Source organism: Rousettus aegyptiacus, unplaced genomic scaffold (assembly GCF_014176215.1).
Source record: "Rousettus aegyptiacus isolate mRouAeg1 unplaced genomic scaffold, mRouAeg1.p scaffold_m13_p_4, whole genome shotgun sequence".
Classification (NCBI taxonomy): Eukaryota; Metazoa; Chordata; class Mammalia; order Chiroptera; family Pteropodidae; genus Rousettus; species Rousettus aegyptiacus.
The window spans coordinates 41662987-41690790 of record NW_023416307.1 but is presented as its reverse complement, the minus strand read 5'-3'; the positions used below and the strand labels follow the sequence as shown (position 1 = coordinate 41690790).

Genomic DNA, 27804 nt, shown 5'->3' with positions numbered 1-27804 from the left:
CCAAGACCACTAGAAAGAAACAACAATTTAAAAGCTAAGAAACTGTCTTGAAGGCATTTTTTTTTTTTTTTTACAATCCTTCCTCCACAGTAAGGTAATGTTATTAAATAATCCAATCCATTCAGAAAATGGCTCTCTGCATCTGCTTCTGCCGTATCACTGCATACTTATGTGTGACTGAGATAAGAGTTTCCTTAACATTATTATTTCGATAACCTGAAGCTGTTCTGTTATCTCTGGGCTCTCATCCTCTCCTATTTATACAGTGAAGCTCATGGCAAATAGGAAGAAGCTCAACATTGGATGCTACCTCCATAACCCCCGCTTCTTCCGCATCCTCCAGGACCATAGTTTCCTCTACCATGTGGTCCTCCCATGTTCCTGCTACCACCAAAATTTTCACTCTTCATTGGCCCATAGTTAGAAGGTTGCTGGTTGTAATTTCCAAAGTCATTATAATTTCCACTTCCATAATTTCCTCCTCCATAGCTGTCATAACCACCTCTGTTGCCCCCACCCTGGTCGCCATATCCAGGTCCTCCACCACCATATCCTCCTCTTCTTCCTCCATAACCAGGGCTACCTCCAGAATTGCCACCTCCAGTTCCTCCTCCATACCCACTATAGCCATCCTCAAATCCATGACCACTTCTGTGGCCATCAGATCCTCCTTTAAAGTTACTTCCCTGTCCTGGTCGAAAATTTCCACTGCCACCATGAGAATCTCCAAAACAAAGTTGCCTCCTCTTACACTTCTAGAACTTTGAACTTCCTGCATCTCTTGTCTAAATAAAGCCTTTTTTTACTTCTGCATTATGATCTTTGATGGTATGGTATTTCTGCAACACAATCTTATCCACAGGATCATGGTCATCAAAAGTAACAAATCCAAAGCCTCTTTTCTTTCCAGACTGCCTATCAGTAATAATCTCAATGGTATCAATTTTTCCATATTCCTCAAAGTAATCTTTAAGATGATGTTCTTCAGTATCCTCTTTAATCCCACCAACAAACAGCTTCTTCACAGTTAAGTCGAGCCCCTGGCTTTCCAGATTCCTCTCTTGCAACAGCATGCTTTGGTTCAATCACTCTCCCATCAATGGAATGAGATCTTGCAGCCATGGCAGCATCGACCAAGGATGAAAAAGTTACACCACCAAATCCTTTCGATCTTTTGCTTGCAGGATCTCTCATCACCACATAGTCTGTAAGTTTCCCTTATTGTTCATAGTAGTTCCTTAAACTTTCTTCCGTGGTTTCAAAGCTCAAGCCACCTATTGAGTTCACGGAGCTGTTCTTTTCTCTCTCTCTATCGCGGACTCAGTCGCTTCAGTCTGATTTCCCACAGCCGAGCGAGATGAGAAAGATCTCGGCGGTCGAACACGAACCGGACTTGTCCTGGCGCTGTAGTGAAAACTGGCGACGCTGGAGAAACAGCACTGCTAGGAGAACCTCCGCACAGCCAGCCAGCGCTGCTGCTACTCGAGACCTGATCATTTTAACGGAATTTTTATCCTGTCATCAGATTCGATTTTATCAGTATTAATGCCATAATGTGAATGATTGCATTTAGTAATATGAAAGAATTGCAGCAATAAAATCACACAAGGATGATATGTTCACTTGCCATTCTCAGACAACAGCAAGACAGTCATTATTTTGGTTTCGATAAAGAAAACATAAGTAATATGATTATATATCAATTTTGGACTTGTCTATATTCTAATTAGAATTATTAGATATTCAGACTGTCTGTCTCAACCTCTGCCTGTAGTGGGAAACCATGTCTGTTAAGAACTTGAGAGGAAAAATTCCAGTCTAATACCCATAACTAGGGAAATTTTCTTATAACTATTTTTAATGTTTATAGTATTCAATCCACCCCAACTCACCCTGTAGGAGAAAGTGTTCGTTTCTACCTCATAAAAGTTGTTGTAAAATTTAAATCTTGAAGATTATAAATTGGCATTTAATAGATGTTAGCTATCATCATTTTTATTAAGCAGAGGCCTGTTGCAAGTCCCTACCAACAGGCCCTGCTGCTCAGGATTCATTTCAGCTTCATTGAAATTTCCCTCACTTGGCAATAAATACTTTCCTACCCTTATCTCTATTTGCTTTTGAAGTTATATTTTAGGTAGAGGTGCATACCAGCATGTTTATCCAGTTTAACGGGTTCTCAGTTGTTGTTGTTGTTTTGCTTTGAACTTTTGTTCATTTTCCATTTCTATTTCTAATTTTATGTGGAAAATTATCTCTCTCTAGCTCACTGAGAGAGTCTTATTTGAATATTTTGGAGGCCCAAACAAATATGTTAAAACCTTCTTTGCTAGTTTAGCCAGCCATGTTTCCTTCAATTCAGATGAATGCCAATCCTCTTTACAAGTATAGGACATGCCTGATTACTAGGCCTGTCTCCCAACAATGGCTTTTACATTTTTTTTTTTTTTACTGTAATTCGTATGATCTTAAATCCCATGTTTTACATAGCAACCTAGGACACATGCACATGCAAATACATAACTGAAAACAAAGTTTCATGAAGCAAAACGTTTGTTATGATGCCAGAGAGCTGGATAAGGATGGAAGTCTAAGAGAGGACTCAGCTCAGAGCTGACCAGGTTCTCGTCTTATGCCATGAGAAAAAATTCAAGGGCAAGGCCAACATCAAGCAGAAAAGCACAAGATTTATTAAAGCAGAAGTACACATTCAAGAAGGAAGTGCAAACAAACTCAGAGCCTGTGGGCAAGTCACGCCAAGGATGTCTGGGTTATTCTCTCTCTCTTTTTTTTTCTTGGGGGCAAGGCCCAGAGACATGGTACTAATGTGACTTCATCTCCTCCCCATTATCTGGGGAGCTTGGTTTCTCCTTTCTCATTTGGTGTTTCTGGAATTGTCATGACATTGGGTACATGATGGAAACCATAGTATTTGCAAGGTGACATAATGATATTATGATTTACTAAAGCTGGAAAAGGACAAAAGAATTCCAGAGGCTTATTTTGGATGGGAGGGGATGTCTCAAGGCTATCTATCCTCCCTCAGTTTTACAGTTTGATATATTCTAGTTTCTCTTCTATTTCTTTTCCTTCCTTCCTTCCTTCCTTCCTTCCTTCCTTCCTTCCTTCCTTCCTTCCTTCCTTCCTTCCTTCCTTTCTTTCTTTCTTTCTTTCTTTCTTTCTTTCTTTCTTTCTTTCTTTCTTTCTTTCTTTCTTTTAAATGCTGGGTCTACGGCCATGGTATGCTGAACAGGCCCGATCCCATCTGATCTCAGAAGCCAAGCAGGGTTGGGTCTGGTTAGTACTTGGATGGGAGACCACCTAGGAAGACCAGATGCTGTAGGTGTAAAATAACAAAAAATAAAAAACTAAGGGATCGTAAACTGACAAAATCCTTGTAATCTGTGAAGTCAACCAAGAGTTGCCTTGCCTAGGAAGAAAGAAAGAAAGAAAGAAAGAAGAAAGAAAGAAGAAAGAAGAAAGAAGAAGAGAAGAAAGACCAAGACCAATGACATGAACAGAAAGAAATAAAGAAAGAAGAAAGAAAGAAAGAAAAGAAACAAAAAGAAAGAAAGAAAGAAAGAAAGAAAGAAAGAAAGAAAGAAAGAAAGAAAGAACGAACAAAAGAAAGAAAGAAAGGAAGGAAGGAAGGAAGGAAGGAAGGAAGGAAGGAAGGAAGGAAAGAAGGAAGGAGAGGAGGGAAAGAAGAAAAGAAAGAAAAAAGAGAGAGAGAGAAAATAATAATAATAAAAAATGCTGGTCACAAGCCACAAATTTGATTTTATGACATTCACTTAAAAAAAAAAAAACCCTCACAAAAAGACCTCCTGTAGTCACAGAAACTAAAGAATTTTGGTCAGCACTCATGAACTGTTATCTTTAGTCCAGACTCCATTTCTCCAAATTCGACAGTATTAAGGGGAGAAAATAATGTCTTAATTTCTGTGACCTTGACATTGCTACAGGCTACGGTCCCTTTCCCTTGGCTTGAATCTAGTAAAGCTACATTGTTACAGCCATTTTCATTTTTCCTTTTTTCCTATGTTTAATTTTTTGCAAAATTAACAACATAAATAAAAAAGTAGGGACTGAGTGAAATGGGAAAAGTCAGCCTCTTTTCCTTAGAGGCACCGATTAAGCTCATTTTGGCTAATTTTGTAGCCATCATTTACCCAGAAAGAAAATGTGTCTTTTGAATTTTTCAGTATTATGGATGGTTCAGAATCTGTTTTTCATTAACATAGTTGGTTTCTAATTAACCAGTTGAAGGCAAAAGGTTTGGTTTAATTTTATTTAGGTTAAATGATGAAAAGTAGATGAAAGGGTAATTGTCTCCTTTATTCCATGAATTTTAACTTATAGTTGCTAGTCCGAACAACATCGCTTTTATAGCAGTTTGTTGTTTTTCATTTCATATTAATATATTTTTTCACTCTATATGCTAAAGAACAGACATTTTACCCAGAATACTCAGAATTCCAAGGCAAAACTGATCAGACTTATTTCCTATAAGCAGTTCCTTACCACTTTTCCTAGGTGTTCCTCCTTCACTATCCCTTGGCATTTAACGATCCCCTGCTTCTTGGCAAATTCTCCTCTCAGCCTTTGTGACTGGGCTATGTTGGTACTGAATCACTCTGCTGAGCCTCTCCTACTTCTTAAATAAGGGTGTATTGAGAAGATCTACTCTCAGTTCTCTTTTCTTTTCCTTTGACAGACTCATTTACTTTTGGCTTTCACCATCTTCTCTATCAATGGCTCCTTCATCTGCTGAAACTTGGCAAAATCTACTACATGCCCTGTCTTTCCCAGACCTTCCTAAATTATTTAGGATCAGATTTAGCTGTTAGTGACAGAAAACTCAAAACCATAGTGGATTAAACAAGGAAAAGTTGATTTCTCGTATAGCAGTGTCCTAGAATGGTATGGCTGCACCACAATCATCAGGGACCCCAATTCCATCTATCTTCTGCTCTGCCATCCTCAATACATGGTTCTACTTCTTGGCCCATGAAGGCTGCTCCCAATCTAACCATCACATCTGCATTCCTTCCAGGAGGAAAGAAAAAGAAAAAAAGCATATCCAGTCCTTTAAGGACTCTTCTCGAAACTTGTATATACCAAATCTGCTTATATCCCATTGGCCAGAACTTAAGATCTTGGGCTGACCTTACTGCAAAGTAGGTTGGGAAATACACATAGTCCTTATTTTGAGCGGCTGCATATCCAAGTAAAAACCAAATGTTTAATACTGTGAAGAAGGTAGGAAGGAGGAATATTTGAGGTAACTTGGAGCCCCTGCCACATCTCCATTTCTTTTAGAATATTTTAGTTTCTGTACTTCTCCATCACTTTCTTTGTATCTATAAAGCATTCATCTTAGTGTGATATTTTGTTAGGCATATTTTGTTCTCCCTAGGATGTTACAAACTCCTTTTACTGTACCTAGAAAATGTATAATGATAATTAAAAATTAATCAGTGCCAATATTATGTGTTCAAAGTTACAGCAGAGTGCAGGAAAATACTCTTTAAAAAGTTTATTTAATCAGCTCAGTGCTTAATTCACAGTAGATACATATTGAACAAATTAGTGAAAGTTTAATAATAAGTATCTAGGGTTTTTACCCATTGTGTATGTGTTTAAAGTTTTATTTTTAGAAAAGGAAAAAACTCTGAGATGGTAGAAATTTAATTCTGACTAATTTTAGTATATATTTTTTTCTTTTAGTGTGACTGTATTTGAAGAAATGAGAGAGGGACTGAAGAAAGCTGTAATCGACCCTATAGTAAAAGCCATTGTGATTACTGGAGCAGATGGCATATTCTCTGCAGGTAACCAGTGTCTAACCCTCTCCCATTATCTCTGGAATCCAGCCACAGACTGAGATCAGTATTGCGTTAGCTGTACCTGCGAGTAATACGTTAGTATTGATAATGGATATGGGGCACTTGAGTGGGAATGAGGAATATTGTGGAGAAAGAGACAGAAGTCAAAGAGAGACCCAGAGAAGAGTTTGACTATACTCCCTTTTATATTGGATTGGGCCTTTGGAAGACATTTAGTTGCAGGTTTGATGGCTCTTATACCTGCTGGTACATACCTGCTCTGTGTATTATCTCCACCCTATATGAACTTGAGCAAGTTCCTCTGATCTAAACTTCAGTTTCTCTATTTATAAAGTAGACATAGTAATAGCAATCTTAATGGGTCTTTGTGACATTAAATAACATATCTGAAAGCCTTTGTACAGAGCCTGAATGTAGAAGATGTTCGATAAGTGTTATTTTTTCATTTCGCACAGTCTCGAAATGGAATTTATTTTTCTTCTGGTTATCATCTGTCTCAGTGACCATGTTACTCTTTATTGGATTATTTTGTGAAGATGCAAAAATATTGACAAAATATAGCAAAAGTGTCCAAAATGGTGATTCAGTGGTGTTTGTGACGCCATTCCTCTTTTCCTAAATGAATATATTATACTCTTTGACAAAGTCACATGGATATGAGGACCTATGAAATCTCACTGTCACCGGAAGAATATAATGTATGTTAATTGTAGCCTAAGAAGAAATGGATACTGGAATCATCACAATAAATAAATATTAAAATGGTAATGAGCATAATAATTATCATTTGTGTTGCCTGCTAGGTACCAGTCTTGTGTAGGTTATTTATTTGTTAATAATGAAAATAGCAATATTTTTACACTTATTATATTCTAGTCCTTAGTAACTTCTATAATCTCTATTTACAGATGAAAGGTTGAGCCTGAGAAAGGTTAAAATAGTATGCCAAACATTAACCAGCTATTAAATGGCTTACTCAACTGTTTGAAAACTTAAGTTTGGAAACCCAAGATGATAATTTTGAGGCATGAAGAGAGGGATCAGAATTATGGAGAACTTGATATTTCTTTGTAAGGAGATAGAAGAGGGAATGTAGTTAGAGTTCAGGGCAGAAAAAAATTATTCTCCTAGAAAGGCATTAAGAATTATGAGATTTGACTTAGTGGATTTATATAGAACGATGTACCCAACAACTGCAAAATATACATTCCTCTCAAATCTACAACATTTACAAAAATTGACCAGATATTGGACCATGAAAACTTATCTCAAAACATTTTATTTACAATATGTTCTCTAACAACCATGAAATTAAATTAGCAAAAATAACAAAAATATAACTGGAAATTCTCATATGTTTAGAAATGAAATTTCTATCTTAATAATATTTAAGTCAAAGCAGAAGTCATAATAGAATTTAGAAAATATTTTGAACTGCACGATAATGAAAACACAACCTATATAACTTGCTGAATGCAGATAAAGTAAAACTTAGTAAAAAACATATAGCCTTATATATCAGGAAAGAAAAAAGACTGAGACATAATGTGCTGAAATCTGTATCAAGAAACTAACAAAATAGTAACATAGATCCAAATGAAGTAAAAGGAAGATATAATAAAGAGGAGAAATTAATGAGATATAAAACAAATGTGAATAGAAAAGATCGACAATGTCAAAAGTTAGTTCTTTGAAAGACTAATAAAGTTGACAGACCTTTGGAGAGATTGATCAAGAAAAATAGAGACAGCAAAACAATGTAAAAAAGTGCTGGAATGATGTCAGAAGCATGGACCTCTCCCCTTGAAATAACAGTAAGGGGAACATCTAAAACTCAACAAATAACACCCAACCTGCACAAAAGCATGTCTGAGTGAGAGTGATCTGTGCATAAGAGCTTCCAGAGTTCGGAATCACGGGAGTCGTGGCGTAGTAGATTGGGAGGAAAAAAACCCAAAAGCTGCCACATGCAGCAGCTGGAGCTCCCTGCAAGATGAGGAGGAGGGAAGAAATTGCTGCCAAGAACAGCCTTGCCTGAGGGATCAGCGAGTTCCACGCAGTGGAGGCCAGGGATCAGTGCAGAAAGCAGAATGGGAACTAAGTGTGGAGGGGCAACAGCTGTGTCTTAGCAGCCACGATTGCAAAGTGGGAGACTGAGACACGGAGACTGGCAGCAACCCCCACCCACCAACCCAGAGTGCACCTTCCCTCCACCCCATATCCTCCCAGATCTAGTAGCATCGAGGATCGCCAGGGGAATTTGAGCAAAAGGTACCAAAACAAAAATCCACTATGGGTACCACTGACAGGGGCTGGGACCGAAGATAGCGATTATCACTTGAATATTTAATTTATTAGAGAGAAAAAAGGCATTATTAGACTGAAAACAGATCTAAGAGGCTGGGACACCACCTACTGGAAATCAAAAGAAAAACACCTTAACAATAAAGAAAGACCTTTATATAATAAAATTTCTTTCTGAAAAAAACAAAGCTGAACAAACTCCCATTAACGTCCAGGTGGAGAAATTGTCCATCAAACACCATGAACAACCAGGGTGACAATGCAGCTTAAAAAGAAAGAGAAAAAATCTCCAGAAAATACGCTTAAAGACATAGAAATATGCAATTTAAATGACAGAAAATTCAGGATTGCACTTCTGAATTTGATGAGATGCAAAATAATTCAGACCAACAATTAGAAGGAATTAGAAAAAAATAGACCAGCAAAATGAGTTTTTTAGCAAGGAGATTGAACCCTAAAAAAAGAACTAGAAAGAACTTCTGGAGATGAATAACACACTAAAAGAGATGAAGAGTGAAATAGCAAGCTTAGAATATAGAGATGACCAGATGGAGGAAAGAATCAATAATATTGAAGACAGAAATCTTGAAATTCAGAAGGAAGAAGAGAAAGGCCAAAGAATGAAAAATAATGAAAGAGAAATACAAGAACTAGCTGACACCTTCAGGAAAGGCAACACAGGAATAATGGCTATACCAGAAGGAGAATACAAGGAGAAGGGATCAGACAGCATGTTCAGACAAATGGTGGACGAGAACTTACCGAATATAAGGAATGAGCTGGAGCTTCAAATCCAGGAAGCTAACAGAACACCCACTTGTCTCAACCAAAAAGGCCTTCTCTGAGACCCATTATATTAGAATTATCAAAAATTAATGACAAAGAAAGAATTCTTAAGGCAGCCTGGGAAAAGAAAACGGTAACTTATTAAGGAAACCCATCAGGCTTTCTTCAGGTTTCTTAGCACAAACCTTACATGCAAGAAGAGAGTGGAACCAAATATTCAAACTATTAAATGAAAGGAGTTACCAGCCATGAATAATGTATCCAGCAAAGCTCTCCTTGAGATATGAAAAAGAAATACTTTTACAGACATGCAAAAGTTGAGGGAATTCTCCACTATGAGGCCTGCATTACAAGATATACTGAAAGGGGTCAGCCCACCTGAAACAATAGGACAAAAAGCAAACAAACAAACAAACATGACTATGTAAGATGACTAGCAGGCAGACAGAAGCAGAATAGTCCAGCCCTTATTAAGAATAGGGTATTATAAACTTAATAAGAAGAGAATTGTTATTGTGCGATAGAAATGAATTTTCAGCATACATAGGGACAATTTGAGACAACAGTACCAGAAAAGCGGAAGAATCAAAGATCCACATTCTCAAAGGGGAATGGAGATAAGGCACACGCAGAAGAAAATGGACTACTGTATATATATAACTATCCTTTACATATTCTTAATGGTAAATACATACCAAAGATCCAGAACTGAAGTACATAACATAAAACAAGAAGAACCATAGGGAAAATCCACAAAACCCAACCAAATTAAAATAACAGAGATAAATGCAAGGGCAAGGAAACAATGGAAAAACCAAGCTACCACAAAACAAAAGATAAAATGGCTCTAAGAAAACCTCATATTTCAATAATCCCCCTAAACATATATGGACTAAATGCATCAATAAAAGGTGCAGAGTTGCAGATTGGATCAAAAAAACAAAACTCAACTATGAGACACATCTCAGTTCTAAAGACAGATATAGACTCAGAGTGAAAGGGTGGAAAATGATATTTCAAACAAAAGACACTCAGAAAAAAGCAGGAGTAGTGGCACTAATATTGGACAAAATAGACTTCAAAATGAAAAAGGTAAAGAAAGACACTGAGGGACACTTCATAATGATTAGGGGAATCATCCATTAAGAAAATATAACACTTATTAATATCTATACTCTCAATCAAGGAGTCCTGAAATATATAACGTAATTACTAACAGAACTAAAGGGAGAAACTGACCCAAACACTATCATATCATAGTAGGAGACCTAGAAATACCGTACTGTTGGAAATGGACAGATCATCCAAACAGAAAATCAATAAGGAAATAACATCCTTAAATGACAAATTAGACCAATTGGACATAATCGACATCTACAGAGCCTTCATCCCCAAACAACTGCTTATACAGTCTTCTTTAGTGCACATGGAATATTCTCAAGAAAATGCTGGAACACAAAACTGACCTCAAGTATAAGAGGACTGAAATCATACCAACCATATTCCCTGATCATAATGCTTTGAAGCTGGAGATCAACTGTAAAAAGAAAGTGGGAAAACCAATAAATACATGAAGATTAAACAACATGCTCGTGAAGAATGACTAAGTCAGAGAAGAAATAAAAAGAGACACCAAGAGATACACAGAAACGAATGACAATGATAGTAAAACATATCAAAAGTTTGGGACATGTCAAAAGCACTAATAAGAGGAAAGTTCATATTGCTACAGGCCTGTCTCAAAAAACAAGAATGAGCCCAAATAAACAACCTGATACTTCATCCTAAAAAAACAGAAAAAAAAAAAAAAAGAACAAATGAAGCCTAAATTCAGTAGGAGGAAGGAAATAATCAAAATTAGAGCAGAATTAAATGAAATCAAGAACAAAAAGATAATAGAAAAAATAAATGCAACAAAGAGCTGGTTCTTTGAGAAGGTTAATAAAATTGGCAAACCCCTGGCTAGATCCACAAAAGAAAAAAGAGAAAGGACACAATAAACAAAATCAGGGATGAAAGAAAAGTTATGATGTATACCACAGAAATACAAAGGATCACACAAGAATACTATGAAAAAGTAGGTAACAACAAATTTAATAAACTAGAAGAAATGGATAAGTTCTTAGAAAAATGCAATCTTCCTAGACTGAATCAAGAATTAGAAAACTTAAATAGACCAATCAGCATGGAAATTTAAACAATCATCAAAAACCTACCAAAAAGTAAAAGTCCAGGACCAGATGGCTTCACCAGTGAATTCTACCAAACAATCTAAGAAGATTTAATATATATTCTCCTCAAACTCTTCCAAAAATTTGAAGGGGAGGCAATACCTAACTCATTTTATGAGGCCAATATTACCTTGATACCAAAACCTGGTAAAGATAACACAAAAAAAGAAAATTATAGGCCAATATATCTCATGAACACAGATGCAGAAATCCTAAATAAGATACTAGTGAACCAAATACAACAACATATTAAAAGGGTTATATATCACAATCAAGTGGGCTTCATCCCAGGGGCACAAGGATGGTTCGACATACACAAATCTATTAATGTGATAAACTACATAAACAAAATAAAGAATAAAGATCATATGATCATATCAATAGATGCAGAAAAAGATAGAGCATCCATTTATGATCAAAACACTTAATAAAACAGGTATCAAAGGGAAGTACCTCAACATAATAAAGGCTATCTATGACAAACCGTCAGCTAGCATTATACTTAACAGTGAAAAATTAAACCTTTCCTCTAAGATCAGAAATAAGACAAGGCTATCCGTTATCACTACAGTTATTCAATATAATATTGTAGGTCCCAGTGACTGCAGTCAGGCAAGAGAAAAAAAAAGGCATTAAAATAGGAAACCAGTCAAACTATCACTATTTGCAGATGACATGATTCTTTATATAGAAAACCCTAAAGACTCCATAAGAACACTACTAAAAGCGATAAACAAATACAGTACAGTTTCAGGATACAAAATCAGTGTTCAAAAATCTATAGCATTTCTGTACTCTAATAATGAATTGTCAGTAAAATAAATGAAAAAAGAAAAAAACAATTCCTTTTAAATTGCAACAAAAAGAATAAAATACCTAGGAATAAACCCAGTGAAGCATGTGAGGGACCTATATAATGAAAACTATAAGACTCTATTAAAAGAAATTGAAGAAGACACAATGAAATGGAAAGATATTCCCTGCTCATGGATTATAAGAATAAACATAGTTAAAGCGACCTTATTACCTAAAGCATTATACAGATTTAATAAAATTCCCATTAAAATCCCATCGGCATTTTTTCAAGAATAGAACAAAAAAATCCTCAGATTTGTATGGAAGCACTAAAGACCCCTAATTGCCAAAGCCATCCTAAGAAAAAAGAACAAGACTGGAGGTATCACTCTGCCCAACTTGAAATTATACTACAAAGCAACAGTAATCAAAACAGAATGTTATCAGCAGAAAAAACAGACACACGGACCAGTGGAACAGAATTGAAAGTCCAGAAGTAAACTCACATTTATATGGACACATAATTTTCAACAAAGGAACTAAAAACATACCATAAAGAAAGGAAAGCCTCTTCAGTAAATGATGCTGGGAAAACTGGAAAATCACCTGCAAAATAATAAAACTAGTCTGTTGTCTACCACCACACACCCAAATTAGCTCAAAATGGATTAAGGACCTGAATACAAGACTGGAAGAAATAAATTGCATAGAAAAAAACATAGGTACTAAACTCTTGGACCTAGGGCTTAAGGAGGATTTTATGAATTTGACCTCAAAAGCAAGGGAACTAAAAGCTAAAATAAGTGAATGGGACTACATCAAACCAAAAAGCTTCTGCACAGCAAAAGAAACCATCAACAAGACAAGGAGACGACCATCCAAATGAGAAAACATATTTGCAAGCAATGCCTCCGATAAGGACCTAAAATCCAAAATATACAAAGAACTCACACAACTAAATAACAACAAAAACCAAACAATCCAATTAAAAAGTGGGCAGAAGACCTAAACAGACACTTCTCTCAAGAAAACATACAGTTGGCCAACAAACATATGAAAAGATGCTCAACATCACTAGCTATTAGGGAAATGCAAATCAAAACCACAAGGAGATACCATCTCACACCTGTTAGAATGTCTATTATCAACAGGACAAGTAATAATGAGTGTTAAAGAGAATGTATAGAAAAAGGAACCCTCATACACTGATGATGGGACTGCAAATTGGTACAACCACTATGGAAAAACAGTTTGGAGGTTCTCAAAAAACTACGAATTGATCTACCATATGATCCAGCAGGCCCTCCACTAAGTATTTACCCCAAAGACTTGAAAACCCGTATTTGAAAAGATATTTGCACACCGATGTTCATAGCAGTATTATTCACAGTGGCCAGGACATGGAAGCAACCAAAGTATCCTATGATAGAGGATTGGATAAAGAAGATGTGGTAAATATAGACAACGGAATATTACTCAGCTATAAGAAGAGATGAAATACTGCCATTTGCAACAACGTGGATGGATCTTGAGATAATCATGCTAAGTGAAATAAACCAGACAGAAAAAGTTGAAAATCACATGGTTTTTAAATTTCTATGTAGGATATAAATTTAAAAGCAACAAACAAACAGAGACTCATGGACATGGACAGTGGACTAGGGGTTATCAGAGGAAAGGTAGATAAGAGTATAAGGTTCAAATATGTGATGACAGAAAGAAATCTAACTATGGATAGTGAACACGCAATGCAATATATATATGATTTACTGTTGAATTGTACACTTGAAACTTATTGGATTTGGTAATCAATGTCACCATAATAAAAATAATAATTAATAAAAAAAAATGACAAAAGGGTTATCACTGTAGATACTGTAGCGATTAAGAAAGGTAATGAAGATATTGTGAACAAATTGAAGATGACGGCCTACCAAAATTGATTCAAGAAGAAATGGAAAACTCAAATAATTCTATGACTATTAAATAAATGGAATCAGTCATCAAAAATCTCACAAAGTAATATTCAATCCCAGATGATTTCATTGGCAAGCTCTTACAGAAAAGTCAAGGAAAATATTATGTTAATTTTACACAAATATTGTGTAGACTATAAAAGAGGCAACACTTCCTATATTAGTTTCCTGAGTCTGCTGTAACAAATACTACAAACTGGGTGACTTAAGCAACATAAATACATTCTCTCAAAGTTCTGAGGTTTAAAGTTTAGAATAAAAAAATCTGCAAAACTATTCTTCCTCCAAAGGCTTCAGGGAAAAATCCTTCCTTGCCTCTCATGGCTTTTTTGGTTGCTAGCAATACTTGGTTTATCCTTGCCTTTTTGCTGAATCACTTCACTCCTATCTCTACTTCTGTCTTCCTGTGGCTTTCGCCACTGTGCCCAAATTTTCTTGATGGAGTATAGACCCACCCTAATCCTCTTTAACTTTTTACTTGAATACATTTGGAAAGATCCAATATCCAAATAGGTTACACTCACAAGTTATGAGTAGACATCATTCAACCCAGTATATTTACCAACCCCTGTCAAAGTCAGTATGAAAAGTAAAATTACAGGTCAACTTCATTCATAAATACAGATATAAAAATCATAAGCAGTATATTATAAAATTGAATCTAACAGTATATAAAAGTGTAGTATATCACTTTTATCCCAGCAATAACAGGTTAGATAAACATTAGAAGATCAATGTAATTTATCTTATTAAAAGATTGGAGAACAATCATGATTATTTCAAGAGATGCAGAAAAAAACATATGATAACATTTGATATGCATTAGAGCTAAAAATTCTTAGTAAACTAGGCATAGAAAGAAAATGTCTTAATCAGGTTTAAAAAAACCTACTTTTAAAAACCTACAGCAAACATTAAACAAAATGATAAATTGAAATCTTTCCTTATGAGAAAGGAACAGACAAAGCTGGCTGCTATTACAATTTTATTTGATGTTGTATTTCAGGCCCTGGCCAGCTCAGTAAGGCTAGAAAAAGAAATAATAGATATACCAATTGGAAAGAAAGAAACAAATTTTATTAACCCATGTCTACGTGCCCAATCTCATCTGATCTCGGAAGCTAAGCAGAGTTGGGCCTGGTTAGTACTTGCATGGGGGACCACCTAGGAATACCAGGTGCTGTAGTTGTTAAAGATAAAACAGACAAACAAACAAACAAACAAACAACCCAGAAGATATGATACGATAGTGTTTATAGAAAAATTAAAGATAACCTGTCAGAAAATTATTAGAATAAGAAAATTTAGCAATTTTGCTGGATAAGATGAATATCCAAAAATTAATTGCATTTCTATATGCCAGAAACAAACAGTTAAAAAGAGAAATCACTATACTCTTGTCTGTGGCTTGGTTTCTGTACAGTTGGGATAGTAATAATAATAATGTTATGCTGCAAGTAGAAGAATGTAGTATAACACTTAAGAATGTGGGCTGTGGTCAAACTGCCTGAGTTCAAATCCATAATTTACAGTTGTTTTTCATTTGTCTGAGCTAGTCACTTAACACCTCAAAGCTTTAACTTCCTTATCTGTATAATGGGGATAGTTACACTGCTTAACCTATATGTTAAGAAAATTATGTGAGATAACTTAGCACTGTGCCTGATGTATTTAGCCAAAAAATGTTAATTGCTATTATTACATGAAAAACCATTTTCATCTAAAGTTACAGGAATGATAGGCCTAAGATTCACATTGAAATTCATTTTGCTTCCTAGAACCAATGGCATCTAAATAATAATAATAATAATAATAATAATAATAATAGACTGGAGTGTGAAAAATGATGGTTTGGTGAGAAAAAAACATAATTCCCCAATTGGTGTTAGATGAGGAACAGGTAGCAAAAAATATATATCTACATATCTATAGATATCTAGATATGTAGATAGCTATAGATATGTAGATATATAGAGACTGAACATAAAATAATTAACTTTTTAAACTTGTACCAAGTTTAATATTTTCAAAGAATACAGTGTTACAGGGGAAAAGCGCACTACATATAATATATGTGGAAAAAAAAGGAAACACAGAAAGTGATTTTACAGAATGCTTTCGATATTGCTTAAAATACATATATATTATAGTAAACTTTCATTTAATTCTCACATCAGTCATTTAAACAGGTTTTGAGACAAAAAAATTTAAATAACTTGCTCAAGGTCCCAAAGCCATTTATACATATGCATTGAGAAAAACTAAGAATTCATCAAATATTACATTGTTACATGTGTGTGGTGATATTTGGGGTGATCTTTAGGTTCTTTATAATTTTGTATATTTTTTAAAATTTTCACAATGCATGTTATTTTTATAATTAGGAAAAGCAATAAATGTTGTTATTGTTATTGATCACAAGAAATCTATCACAAAAACATAATTCTAAGCTAGTTGATTAACAAACTCACTAATATGTGTGCATTTTACCCTGAGATTTCCTATTGTAATTACTCATGCCCTAAACAAAGCTATAGCTCGAAATTGGTATGAATAGTGTTCGTGAGCAGTATCATGCAAAAAATGGAAGAGGTTGACTCAATCTCAGAATAATGGTCATTGTAGGAAAATCTCTACTCTCCCTCACTGAGTTTTTAATTTTTCTGAAGGTAGAATTGTTATCTAGCTTATGGAGAGACAGATTTTAGATTACAGGATTCCTTAAAAAGATTTGAGGATTTCCTTTCAGATCGATCTATATTTTCCATGCTATTTGTTCCTTTAATGTGTTTCCACCCAAAGGATGAAGTGTTTCATGGGTCCAAAGAGGTCTGAGTTTCTTTAAGAGTTATCTGGTACCTTATTGTTATATAATAAAGCACATGTATTTCTCAACTCGCTTTTCCTTGTCTTTGTGTCTGTAGGTGCTGATATCCATGACGTCAGAGTTTTTAGCCTCAAACTAGGACATGTAATAGATGAAATGCAGAGAGTAAAGAAACCCATTGTGGCAGCTATCCAAGGCATGGCTTTAGGAGGGGGACTAGAGGTGGCTCTGGGCTGTCACTATCGGATTGCCCATGCAGAGGTAACAGCTGAAGCTCCTTATGGGATTTGGAGTGTGCGTTTTCTTTAGGGCAAGTTGCACATGTAGTTATAAGCATCAGAAGTGATCATTTTTAAATGGGGAGCTTACTGGTTGACAATTCTTAGGTACTTCTAGCACTGGTGCTCAGCTATTATGTACCAGTTCAGTGGTACTGGTTGTTAAAATGTTGAAATACATGTATGCTGGTTGATAAATAGCTGCTACCCTGAGACCCCTGACTATTCCTTTGCTTCTCCTAACCCTAGCCCTTGGACCTCCCCATGATCCACCAAATAAAAGGGAGCTCCTAGGTCAGTGGAGGGCCCCTAGGACTCTGCTCCAATACTATGGCTCATGTCAGATTTCAATGAGCCATATTTATGCAATAGAAGGTATTAAATATTTCCACTGTCACTCCTGAGTGTGCATACTTATTTAAATTTTCACTTCCTATCTCTTAAGATTACAGTTTTGTGGTCTCATAATTATCAGTATCTAAGAAGATACATTCCTATTGGAAAACAGCACAAAAGTAAATCCATTTGTTTCTGGAAATAGATTTAATTTGGGCTACTATGTAGAATGAGGTCTGTGATAGCAGTCTTATAATGGTAACGTTTTTGTAAGTAATATAATTTTCTAATGATAAAGATAATAGTCATCATCGTAATAGGCTAGAATATACAGGAAAGTATAAAAATGTAAACTAAAATCACTATAAACTCACTGTTCAGAAATAAGCACTATTAACATTTGATTTTATTTCTTATGGTCCATTTCCTATGTAATATTTTTATAGTATTTTTTCTTTTGTAATTTTTGTTTTAAAAACTACATATGGAATTTTATCGTATTTTGTTTATATTCTATATTTTATGCTAATGTCATATTTAACCTACTATTAATTATTCTTTATACATTTTCGAGTAGTACCCTTTTAATTCTTTTGTTGTTTCATATATATATATTTTTAGTTATTTTCTTAATGGTAGTTTTGCTGGATATTATAATTAACATCTTAATTTATAATAATCTAGTTTACATTAATGCCAACTTAATTTCAATAATATACAAATTTTGGTTCTTATACAGTTCTGTTACCCACTCCCTTTATGTTGTTATTGTCACAAATTATGACATTATACATTGTGTGCCCATCTACATAGATTTATAATTATTACTTTAGGTAGAGGTCTTTTAAATCAGATAAAAGAGGAATTATAAACAAAATTACATTAATACTATCGTTTATATTTACCTATGGAGTTGCCTTTTACCACTGTTTTTTTATTCCTGCGTGTTAATTTGCGTTACTGTCTAGTATCTTTTCATTTTAGCCTGAAGGATTTCTGATAGGGCAGATCTACTAGCAAAAAATTCAGTTTCTCTTTATCTGTGAATATCTTAATTTGCTTTCATTTTCAAAAGCTAGCTTTGCCAAGTGTAGAATTCTTGTTTCATAGCTTTTTCTTCTTTCAGTACTTTGAATATGTCATCCCACTGCCTTCTGGCCTCCGTGATTTCTGCTGAGAAATTTGCTGTTAATCTTATTGTAAATATTATTTTAAAGTATAATTTTAAATGGTTAAATTGTCAATATATAGATATATCATAATTTATTTAACTACTTCTCTATGTTGTTCCAATTTTTATAGAAGTTAATAAATAAAGACATATTCGAAGTACTCCTTTTTCTGTGTTTCTCTTACTATGACCTTTCTGGATGCCAGGTGCAGATCTAAGTTATGAGCAATAATAAATAAGTCAGGGGGTGGAAATAATCAGTGGAGGAAAAAAAATGACAATTGACTGTTAGGAAAGCCTCATGTGAGAGAGGCTCAAATATTCCAGGTATTTTGGAGCTCTGGGCATCATAATCTGTGTAAATTGGATTTCCCTATTCTTGGGTTATCTTTTTACTTTCCTGGATGCCTGACTCTTTCAGGGCTCCAGAGAGCTGTTTGTGGAGGCTCTTATTTTTGTGGACTGAGATAAGTCATAATAGAGTCAGGAAAAAAATGTTTAAGAAGCTAGAGATGTGTTTCAACATAAAGAATTAGGGACAGCACAGCTCTTTTTATACTGTTAATTAAATGAGAGGGTGTGCACTAATTTGCCCTATGGAAATTCTTGCTGAATTCTATGGAACAATATTTTTGAGAGTTTGGCAAATCTCAGGGATTGCTTGCCTTGACTCTGCTTCTCATCTCATTCTAATGACCCTCGTGTCTTCAAACTTTGATAGGCTCAAATTGGCTTTCCAGAAGTCACACTAGGACTTCTTCCTGGTGCAAGAGGAACCCAGCTTCTCCCCAGACTGGTTGGAGTTCCTGCTGCACTTGACTTAATTACCTCAGGTCAGTACAAACCCTGCTAACAACTATCTAGATCAATGTGAAGAACTGGACTAGGAATTAGAAAAATCCTGGTTTGACCATTTTCTACTTGTGTGATCTTAAGAGGATACTTTAATTTCTTTGACTGTCAACATTCTCCTCTGTAAAATAGAAAGAGTACCTTCCCTGGGAGCTCAAATGTTACCATGAAGATTAAAATTGGGTGCCTTCTAAATGAAAGTGCATACAAAATGCTAATCACATTTAGGGTTTTATTATAGTTCAAGTGTCTACTCATAGACAGTGGTGTCCTAGACATGGTAATAATTTCATAAGTTTCAGCTTTATAGTATTATTCCCATATCTTTCTCCATAGGAAATTAATAAGTAAATAGATTTGGATTAAATTAATAAGTAAATAGCTAACATTTTCTGATCTTCTAAAATCTATAAGAGAAGTAATTCTGAAAAGTGAAGAGATAATAGAATCAACTACTGCTTCTCCACAGTTCCCTTAAAGTGTTACCTGAAAATGACTGAATCTTCAGTGGTAACCACAAAAGATATGCTTAAGCACATAGCAGTTCATTTCCTGATGTATTACGTTCAGTCAGGTGACAAGAACTACAGTGCCCTGCCCTTCTGGCTACTTTTACCTTCTAGGTCCTGTCCTCCTTGTTCACTGAACAGCACAGAAAGCCTCTGCTCTGTTCTCTTAGGGCTGGCCTAATACAATTCCTTACGATCATTCATGGGAAAGGGATGCCCCCAAACTCTAGACTTTGACGAGATACCTCTTATCACCCAAAATACTGGCAGAGACATTGGGAGTGGCACCTTTATCCTGCCTGCATTTCAGATTTAGGTCCAGGTAGGTTTTCTCTATACAAAATGTTGGTGGTGAGTTTTAATACCCAGAGTTCCCAGCAACAATAAGTATCAGCAAATATCACTCCATGACCAAAACAAAAAACAGACAAACCAAAATCTTAAAACTATACCCCAAACCTAAAACCTATGAAAATATTGTGACATAAGAAACATGAATATAAATGTGCGTGAAACAGATTAAAGAAAATGAAAATTCACATTACTCTAAATTAGAAAATTATTTATTTATTAAATAAAAGCACCTTGTTTAAAATCTAAACATTAGCCAAAATTATTTCTTTTTGAAGCAATAAAAAGAAAACACAATAGATAACAGACAACCGAATCAGCAAAATGGAGGATAGAGATACGTTTATAGAATTCAGAAGAATTTAACAAAAAGGTAAAGCGTAAATGCAGGCAGCTAACATAGCAGGTATATAATAGAGGTCTCTGCTGTGAATAATAAGAGTCCCAAAGTATGAAGCAAAGAAGTGAGAAGTTAAAAAAGGAAAAAATAGAAGAAACTCTTCAGTTAGGAACTAGAATCAGAGACTGTATTTTAGGAAGCACACCATTTTCCTGGGAAAACTAATGAGCTCTCAGTGCCCTGATGTATTTTGTTAAAGATTTTAAATTTGTAGGAAACAAAATCTCGCAAGCTTCCAAAGGATAAAAACAAAATGTGACAAAAGGCTACTTTCATAAATAATAATTAAAATCACTCAGCTACAAACAAATGTTAAATGCATGGAACATTCATATGCTAAGATTCTATATAATCTTTAAAATGATCATCTGAATCAAGAGTTCTTATAGTGTGGTTCAAGGCTGCTGGGTATATGCCTAAGACCACTATGAGGTCAGAACTATTTTCATAATAATAAGACGTTAATTGCCTTTTTTAGCCTCATTCTTTCACAAGTATACAGTGGAATTTTCCAGAGGTTATTTTATGCCATGTGCTATCAGAACAAATTGAATGCAGAAGCGGATATGAGGCTCCAACTGTCTTCTATTCATCCTAACATGAAGAAATTTGCAAAAATATAAAACAATGACACGCTTCTCACTAAATTTTTAAAAATTTGAACATATAGCTATTTTGCATTGAAATTTATGTTGACGTGTAATTGGTTTATCATGTTGTTTTAAAGTGATTTAATAAAGAAACATTTTTAGAGTTCTCAGTTTTAATTTCTAATACAGTAAATATTGATAGAAATAACCCACATAAACAAAAGCTCTTTGGGGGTCCTCCATAATTTTTAAGAATGCAAAGGGATCCTAAGACTAAAAAATTTGAGAACTATTCATTGAAATTCATATGTTTTGACATGGAAACCACAATACAAAACTGTCTACATAAACCAAATTCCTTCTCCTATAATAAAGGGGAGTTAGAAAAACTAAAAGTGTTACATTTCTTGTCACCAATAAATTAAATTATAAATTGTTACAATTTAAGAATATAAACTTTTAAGTATCTAATGTAGAATGTATAAGAGGATGCCTACAATTGAACATACTACAGAAATTCAAAGCTCACAAGACAGTTTATTCTGCAAAAGACAAAATAGAAAGGAAGCAAAGAAGCAAAAGATATAGGGGGAAATCATAATACAGTTGACCTTTGAACAACATGGGGGTTAGGGGAACCCACTTCCACACAGTCAAACATCCATGTGTAACTTGACTCCCCCTAAACTTAACTACTAATAGCCTACTGTTGACCAAAGCCTTACCAATAACATAAACAGTTGATTAACACATATTTTGTACAAAAAATCTATTGTATACAGTATTCTTAAATAAAGTATGCTAGAGAAAAGAAAATAAGGAAGAGAAAATGCATTTACAGTACTGTACATATTTATTGAAACGAAAGCTCATGTATAATTGGACCCACGCAGTTCAAACCCATGTTGTTCAAGGGTCAACTATAGTGTGAAATGAACCTTTAAATTCTAAGATTTACAGAAATTAAAGCATGCAGGCAAACATTGAGGAATCTCGTGGCTCTTTTCAGTATTAAGTCTGAAAGGCAAGAGTATCGTGGGGGACATCAAGAAGAAACTGACTTCTTAACAAAGCAAGTAAACTAGAATTGGCCCTTTCCAAAACACTGCTGCTTATAGAAATATCACTATTTTTAACCTGATAAAGAGAAGTAAAAACAGTAAGACTATGATGGCTTTTGATTTGCATAGAAAAATTACAGTGAATTAGAAGAAAGTTAACATTGGAATCATACATCTATCAGTTTTAGGGGACTTTAAAATGACATCTAGAAAGGGTTCCATGTAGAAAATTTTTTCTAAAGGTTGGGAAAGAAAGCCATGAAGAAAATTGGAAAAAAAATGAGATTACCCAGTGTGGAGAAGTCTGAGCTTCAGTTGCCCCAGGGTTTCCTTGTAGTAGCTCTAGGCAGGGCTCTTATTAGAGTCTGGTGGACAGCAGTTGTCGTCTACACTGGGGGCAGCATGAGAAAAAACAAGCTGAAATTTTAGCCTGAGGATTTGGGTTAAATATACAAAGCCAGATCTTTAGGTCCTTCACATGGAATACAAGTACCTGGTACCTCATTGACTCTGTAAGAATACTAGCCTATCTCTCCTCTGCTTTTGTAAAATCGAAGCCAGAAGAAATTATTAAAGCTGAAGGAATTTTCGGTCCATCGTGTGGGTAGCTCATGTTTCCTCTGGTTGATTGATTCAAAGATCCTTTTGGTATCCAGATTTCCATCTTCCAATTTTTGTCCACTTGGTCACTTTATCCTGGGGAGGCTGATTCACTCACCTCTTGCCCATTTGTAGCTCTTTGAAGCACTAATAAGAACCAAAAATGGAGGGTCTGTCTCAGAGATGGCATCTGCCAACACTTCTATAAGAGCATCAAAGACTGTGGAATCATTGCCACCAACACTGATTTGATCATCACTTTGCAGGAGGTGAGGTGGTATTGGCAAGAAAGCAAGTAATGTGTCAAACTTCTGAAACCCCCTAGCGCTGCCATTCTATACTGGAGGTTGCCAGAGCCACCACGGGACACTAGATGCTTCTGGTACCACCATCACCAGATCAGAAGTTGCCACCTGAGAAGCGAGATTTAAGCTGCTGCTGCTTAGTGTCACTAACTCCAGATTGAAAACCCTTAATCGAGCACTCCAAATTGTAATCCTGAACAGTTTTTCTTGGTCACACAAATAGTAGAAGGTAGAGCTGGAGCTTGAACCCAGATTTTCCGGTTACCTCTGCAGTGATCTTTTTATTACAACACTCAGTGTGGTGCTTATTTATTTCCTTTAACAATAGATGTTTATATCTAGAACAGGTACCCTCCCTACTATAAAGACTAATGCTTTTGCTTTAATCTCACATCATTCTCTGCCTTGTTTTGTTTTAGGAAGATTTATTTCGGCAAATGAAGCATTCGAGCTGGGTATTCTAGATGCAGTTGTGAACTCAGACCCAGTTGAAGAAGCAATCAAATTAGCCCAGAGAGTTTTAGGTAAGAAGATAATAAAAATAGCTCAAGATTGCAAACAAGCTAAATGTCCATCTTAGTAAGAAACTCCTTAAATATCTTATGGTACATCCATGTGATGCAAGATGATATAATTTTAATATGAATGAGAAACTATGTATGGATATAGCATGAATGCCATAATATATTGTATTATTAAGTGAAAAAACATCATTGTGTATAGTGGTTTACCGTTTGTATAGTAAGAAAAGGGGGACAGAATTGAATGTCTGTATGAGGAGAATGTATATATGTAACTGTATATAAAATATTTCTGTGAGGATTCATAAAAAATGGTTAATGGTGGTCTCTGGGAATGGGGCTGGTCAGTCAGGGGTTCAGCTGGAAGAATTCATTGTTTACTCTTTGGTACCTTTTAAATTCTTATTGAATGAATCAATCATCTATTAAGAAATAGAATTAAAGTTAAAACAAGCAAATAAACATTTCAGCAAATAGAAAACAGGCTCTGCAATTTACTACAGTAGAGCCATGGTTCTATCAGTGAGCTATAATCTCTCTTTCACTGTTTTCTCACTTTATAGATCCATAACATTCCTGTAAGAGTTCTTCAAAGTGGCATTCCTAGAGGTTTTCTTTTTCTTTTTTCTTTGTTGACTGTTCCTTTTGAATTTATGGAAGTTGGCAGCACAATGGAGATGGTTAAAGAGTGTCAGAAAAAATAATTGTAAGGAATGCTGAGTTATAGGCAGAGCAGGGTGTTCACCTCCGGCTTAGTGGTAGGCAATGGCTCAGTGTCATTTAAAGACATTCTTTTGAAAAAGTTATTCTTTTGTTGATTCTGGCAGGGACCAAATACTTTTCTGAAATCTTTCTTTTTGTGTCTCTAATTAGTTACTGTTTCAATGCAGTAGTAAAAGCTTGTATTGGAGAGGTCAGGAACTGTAGGGAGAAAATATTGGTGACTGATAAAGAGAATTAGCAGGTCTTTGCCCCAATGGGAATGAGTTTCCTGCTTTTTCTGCCTTCCAGACAATCTTCATCAGGTTTTCATCACTGGTTTCATTGTACTTCATGAGAGGGCTTGTTTTGTGAGAAATCACCTGGTTGGCCAACAGCAAAGGCTATTTACATTTTGAGGTCCATAAATAATTTTTGGTTTAGTTTTTGGTTTAAACAGACCTATATCTATTATTTACACTCGTGGTTTTAGTTTGTTAAAGACGTGATTTTAACAGAAAGTTCTTTTTCTTAGCTGATTTCCCTAGATTCGGCTTTGAGAGTTACTTCAAGAGTTGGTGAGGATTGTTGGCCAGTACATTTATAAAATTGTGTGTTTTCATTTTTAAACTTATTTAATTTTAAAAATTAATTTAAATTAAAAATTTAAACATTTATTTTTAATTTATAAAAATGTTACCTAATTTCAGCAACATTACACAGTTTGTCCACTTGGTGGCATCCAAATATTGAGGAGGAATCAGCTGCCTTAAAACTCGGTAATTTACCTGTTAGAAGTAGGGAGGTAATTCTGTGCTTTGGACAATTATGTATAATTATTTTAAATTAGTCATGAAGACTATGTAGAAATATGCAAAATTATTTGTATATAAAAATGTCTAAATATAAATTTACATATATTGCATAATCATACTACATAGAATATGTATGAATACAGACAAGAATTTAAAGGAAATATGCAAAAATAAAAAAATAGGTAAGTTTTATCCAAAAATTTTATAAATGATCTTTGCTTTTGTTTTGATTTTTTTCAGCTTTTTAAGGTATAATTTACACACCAAAAAATCACCCATTTTAACTACACAGACTGATGAATTTTTGTAATTGTTTATGGTTGTGTAGCCACTGTCACAATCAAGATATAGTTCTGTCACCCCAAAAAGTATTTCATGCCTTTTTCCAGTAGATTCCCTCTCCTGCCCCTTGGTCACAGACAACCACTGACCTGTTCTCTGTTATAGTTTTGTCTTTTTAGAATTTCATATAGATGGAATCACACATATAGTATGTAGTCTTTTGTATTTGACTTCTTTCACTTAGCATAATGATTTTGAGATTCATCCATGTTACCTCATGTATTAATATTTTTTTCTTTTTTTTATGACTGAATAGTAATCCATGGAATATCACAATTTGTTTGTCCATTTATCAGATTATGCACATTTAGGTTGATTCCACTTAGACCCTACATAAGTCTTTGTATATATGTTTTCCTTTCTCTTGGGTAAATACCTAAGAGTAATATTACTCGGTCCTATGGAAAGGGTATGCTTAATTTTTTAATGTTTTTTAAACTTGATGATTAATGAAAAAACCATTCTTGCTTTGAAAGACACTAATTTTTGTCAAACAAATTTTGAAAAAGATAGGAAAATAATATGGCGAGACTGAATTTAAATAAGCTCCTATTACACCGTAGGTAGCATACCCCATTAGAGGGCAGTTGGGCAATCATGTATTGAGGCTTATTCATACCCTTGACTTAGTGTTTCTTTTATTAGGAGTTTTTCATAGACAAAGAGTCACAGAACTACCCAAAGACTTGTGTACAGTGATACCCACGGAAGCTTTATTTATCATTTTAAAATATTGGAAACACTTCAAATATCTAACTGTAGGGGATTAGTTGCATAAAAGATGATAGATGTCAATGAAGCAATCCCATTCTGCCAATAAACATTTCCATTTTTTAGTAAAGTTGAAGAACTTGGAAAAATGCTTACATGTAATATTTAAGTAGAAAACAGCCAGATAGCAAGTTGCACAAATGTGTGCACATGTGTATATGTCTTCATATGCATAGTTACATAAAGAAAAAAAAACTTTTAACAGTAGTTGTATTTGGGTGATAGGTAATGAAGACTTAATTTTTTTAAATAAAAAATGTTTATCTTTTCCTAATATCTCAGCTATTAAGTTTATCCAAAGGGAAAAGGGATGCCTGGTCAGTGTGGAAGAGGTACAGTCTGGTAGAAAAAAGGGCTCAGACTGGAAGTCAGGAGACCTGGGTTCTAGTCACAACCTCAGCTATATGGACCTTAACAAATCAGCTTTTTGAGATTTACCAGTAAAAGGAAAATGTTCAACAAAATTAGTTGTTTTCGAATTCTGTTCTGAGAAACCATAGCCTTCAAAGGTTGGGCTTCAGTTTTTTTGTTCTTGCTATAACCTGGGCAGTTGTGCTGTGTCTCTTAGGGTGTTTAGGGCTTGGAATCCCGTGGAAAACTCTGGAACTTTTATGGTTTCTTTCTTTTCTTTTCTTTTTTATAAATGAGTTCACTGTTCGGAATTCTATGACTTCTTGGTAGTGCTTTGTAATAGATAAATGCTAGAGATACAAGATAGAGAAATAGTTCAGAAAAACGAAGGACTAGATCAGAGAACCTTATCTACATTTGCTATTTATTATCTTACCAAATGTGTAGTTTAACTAGGCTTATTTATTTTGCCTGTCATTTTCATCTATGGTCTTATGTTTTTCCTTTCTTTTGATATTTCTCTTTCTTCTTCTTTTTCTTTTTGTTTGCCTTTAAATATATCTATTAGTATATGGTTATTTGGCAGAATGAAATTGATGGATTGATTTGAAGGAGGGGCTCTATAAAACTCTATAATAAAAAATATATTTATATTTTATAATAGATACTTATAATATATATTAACAATGACATACATATTAATATATTTAATGATAAAATATATTAATAATAAATATATGTACATTTATAAATCTGTAGTTATGTGAAACTCGTACAATTACCTTGATCTCGAGCAATGGTTCTCAAACTTTACTGTGCATCAGACTCACTTGAAGGATCTGTTAGATTGCAGGGCCCAACTTATTACTCTCTGAGTAATTGTGTCTGGGGTGGGGCCCAAGAATTTGCATCTCTAGCAAGTTCTTATGTGATATTGATGCTGTGTTCTTAGGCCCACACTTTGAGAACCACTGACATAGAACAAAGGCAAAAATGGAGATAATTTTTCCTAGTTTTGACTTTTTACATCTGGCACGCCAACACTACCTGAACTCTTAAAGAGATTAGTAAATCATTTATGAAA

The 27804-nt window shown here is 34.7% G+C and overlaps 1 protein-coding gene and 2 pseudogenes across 1 annotated transcript in view; 2 read left to right on the top strand and 1 right to left on the bottom strand.

Moving 5' to 3' along the window:
* EHHADH (enoyl-CoA hydratase and 3-hydroxyacyl CoA dehydrogenase) overlaps positions 1-27804 on the top strand; it is a 46127-nt gene that overhangs the window by 1431 nt on the left and 16892 nt on the right. The window contains exons 2-5 of the mRNA XM_016159748.2: positions 5731-5834; positions 16866-17029; positions 19275-19386; positions 23641-23745. Of these exons, the coding sequence (XP_016015234.2) occupies positions 5731-5834; positions 16866-17029; positions 19275-19386; positions 23641-23745 (485 nt within the window). The remainder of the gene's footprint in view (positions 1-5730; positions 5835-16865; positions 17030-19274; positions 19387-23640; positions 23746-27804) is intronic.
* LOC107518232 lies at positions 294-1497 on the bottom strand (annotated as a pseudogene).
* LOC118602649 lies at positions 3228-3346 on the top strand (annotated as a pseudogene).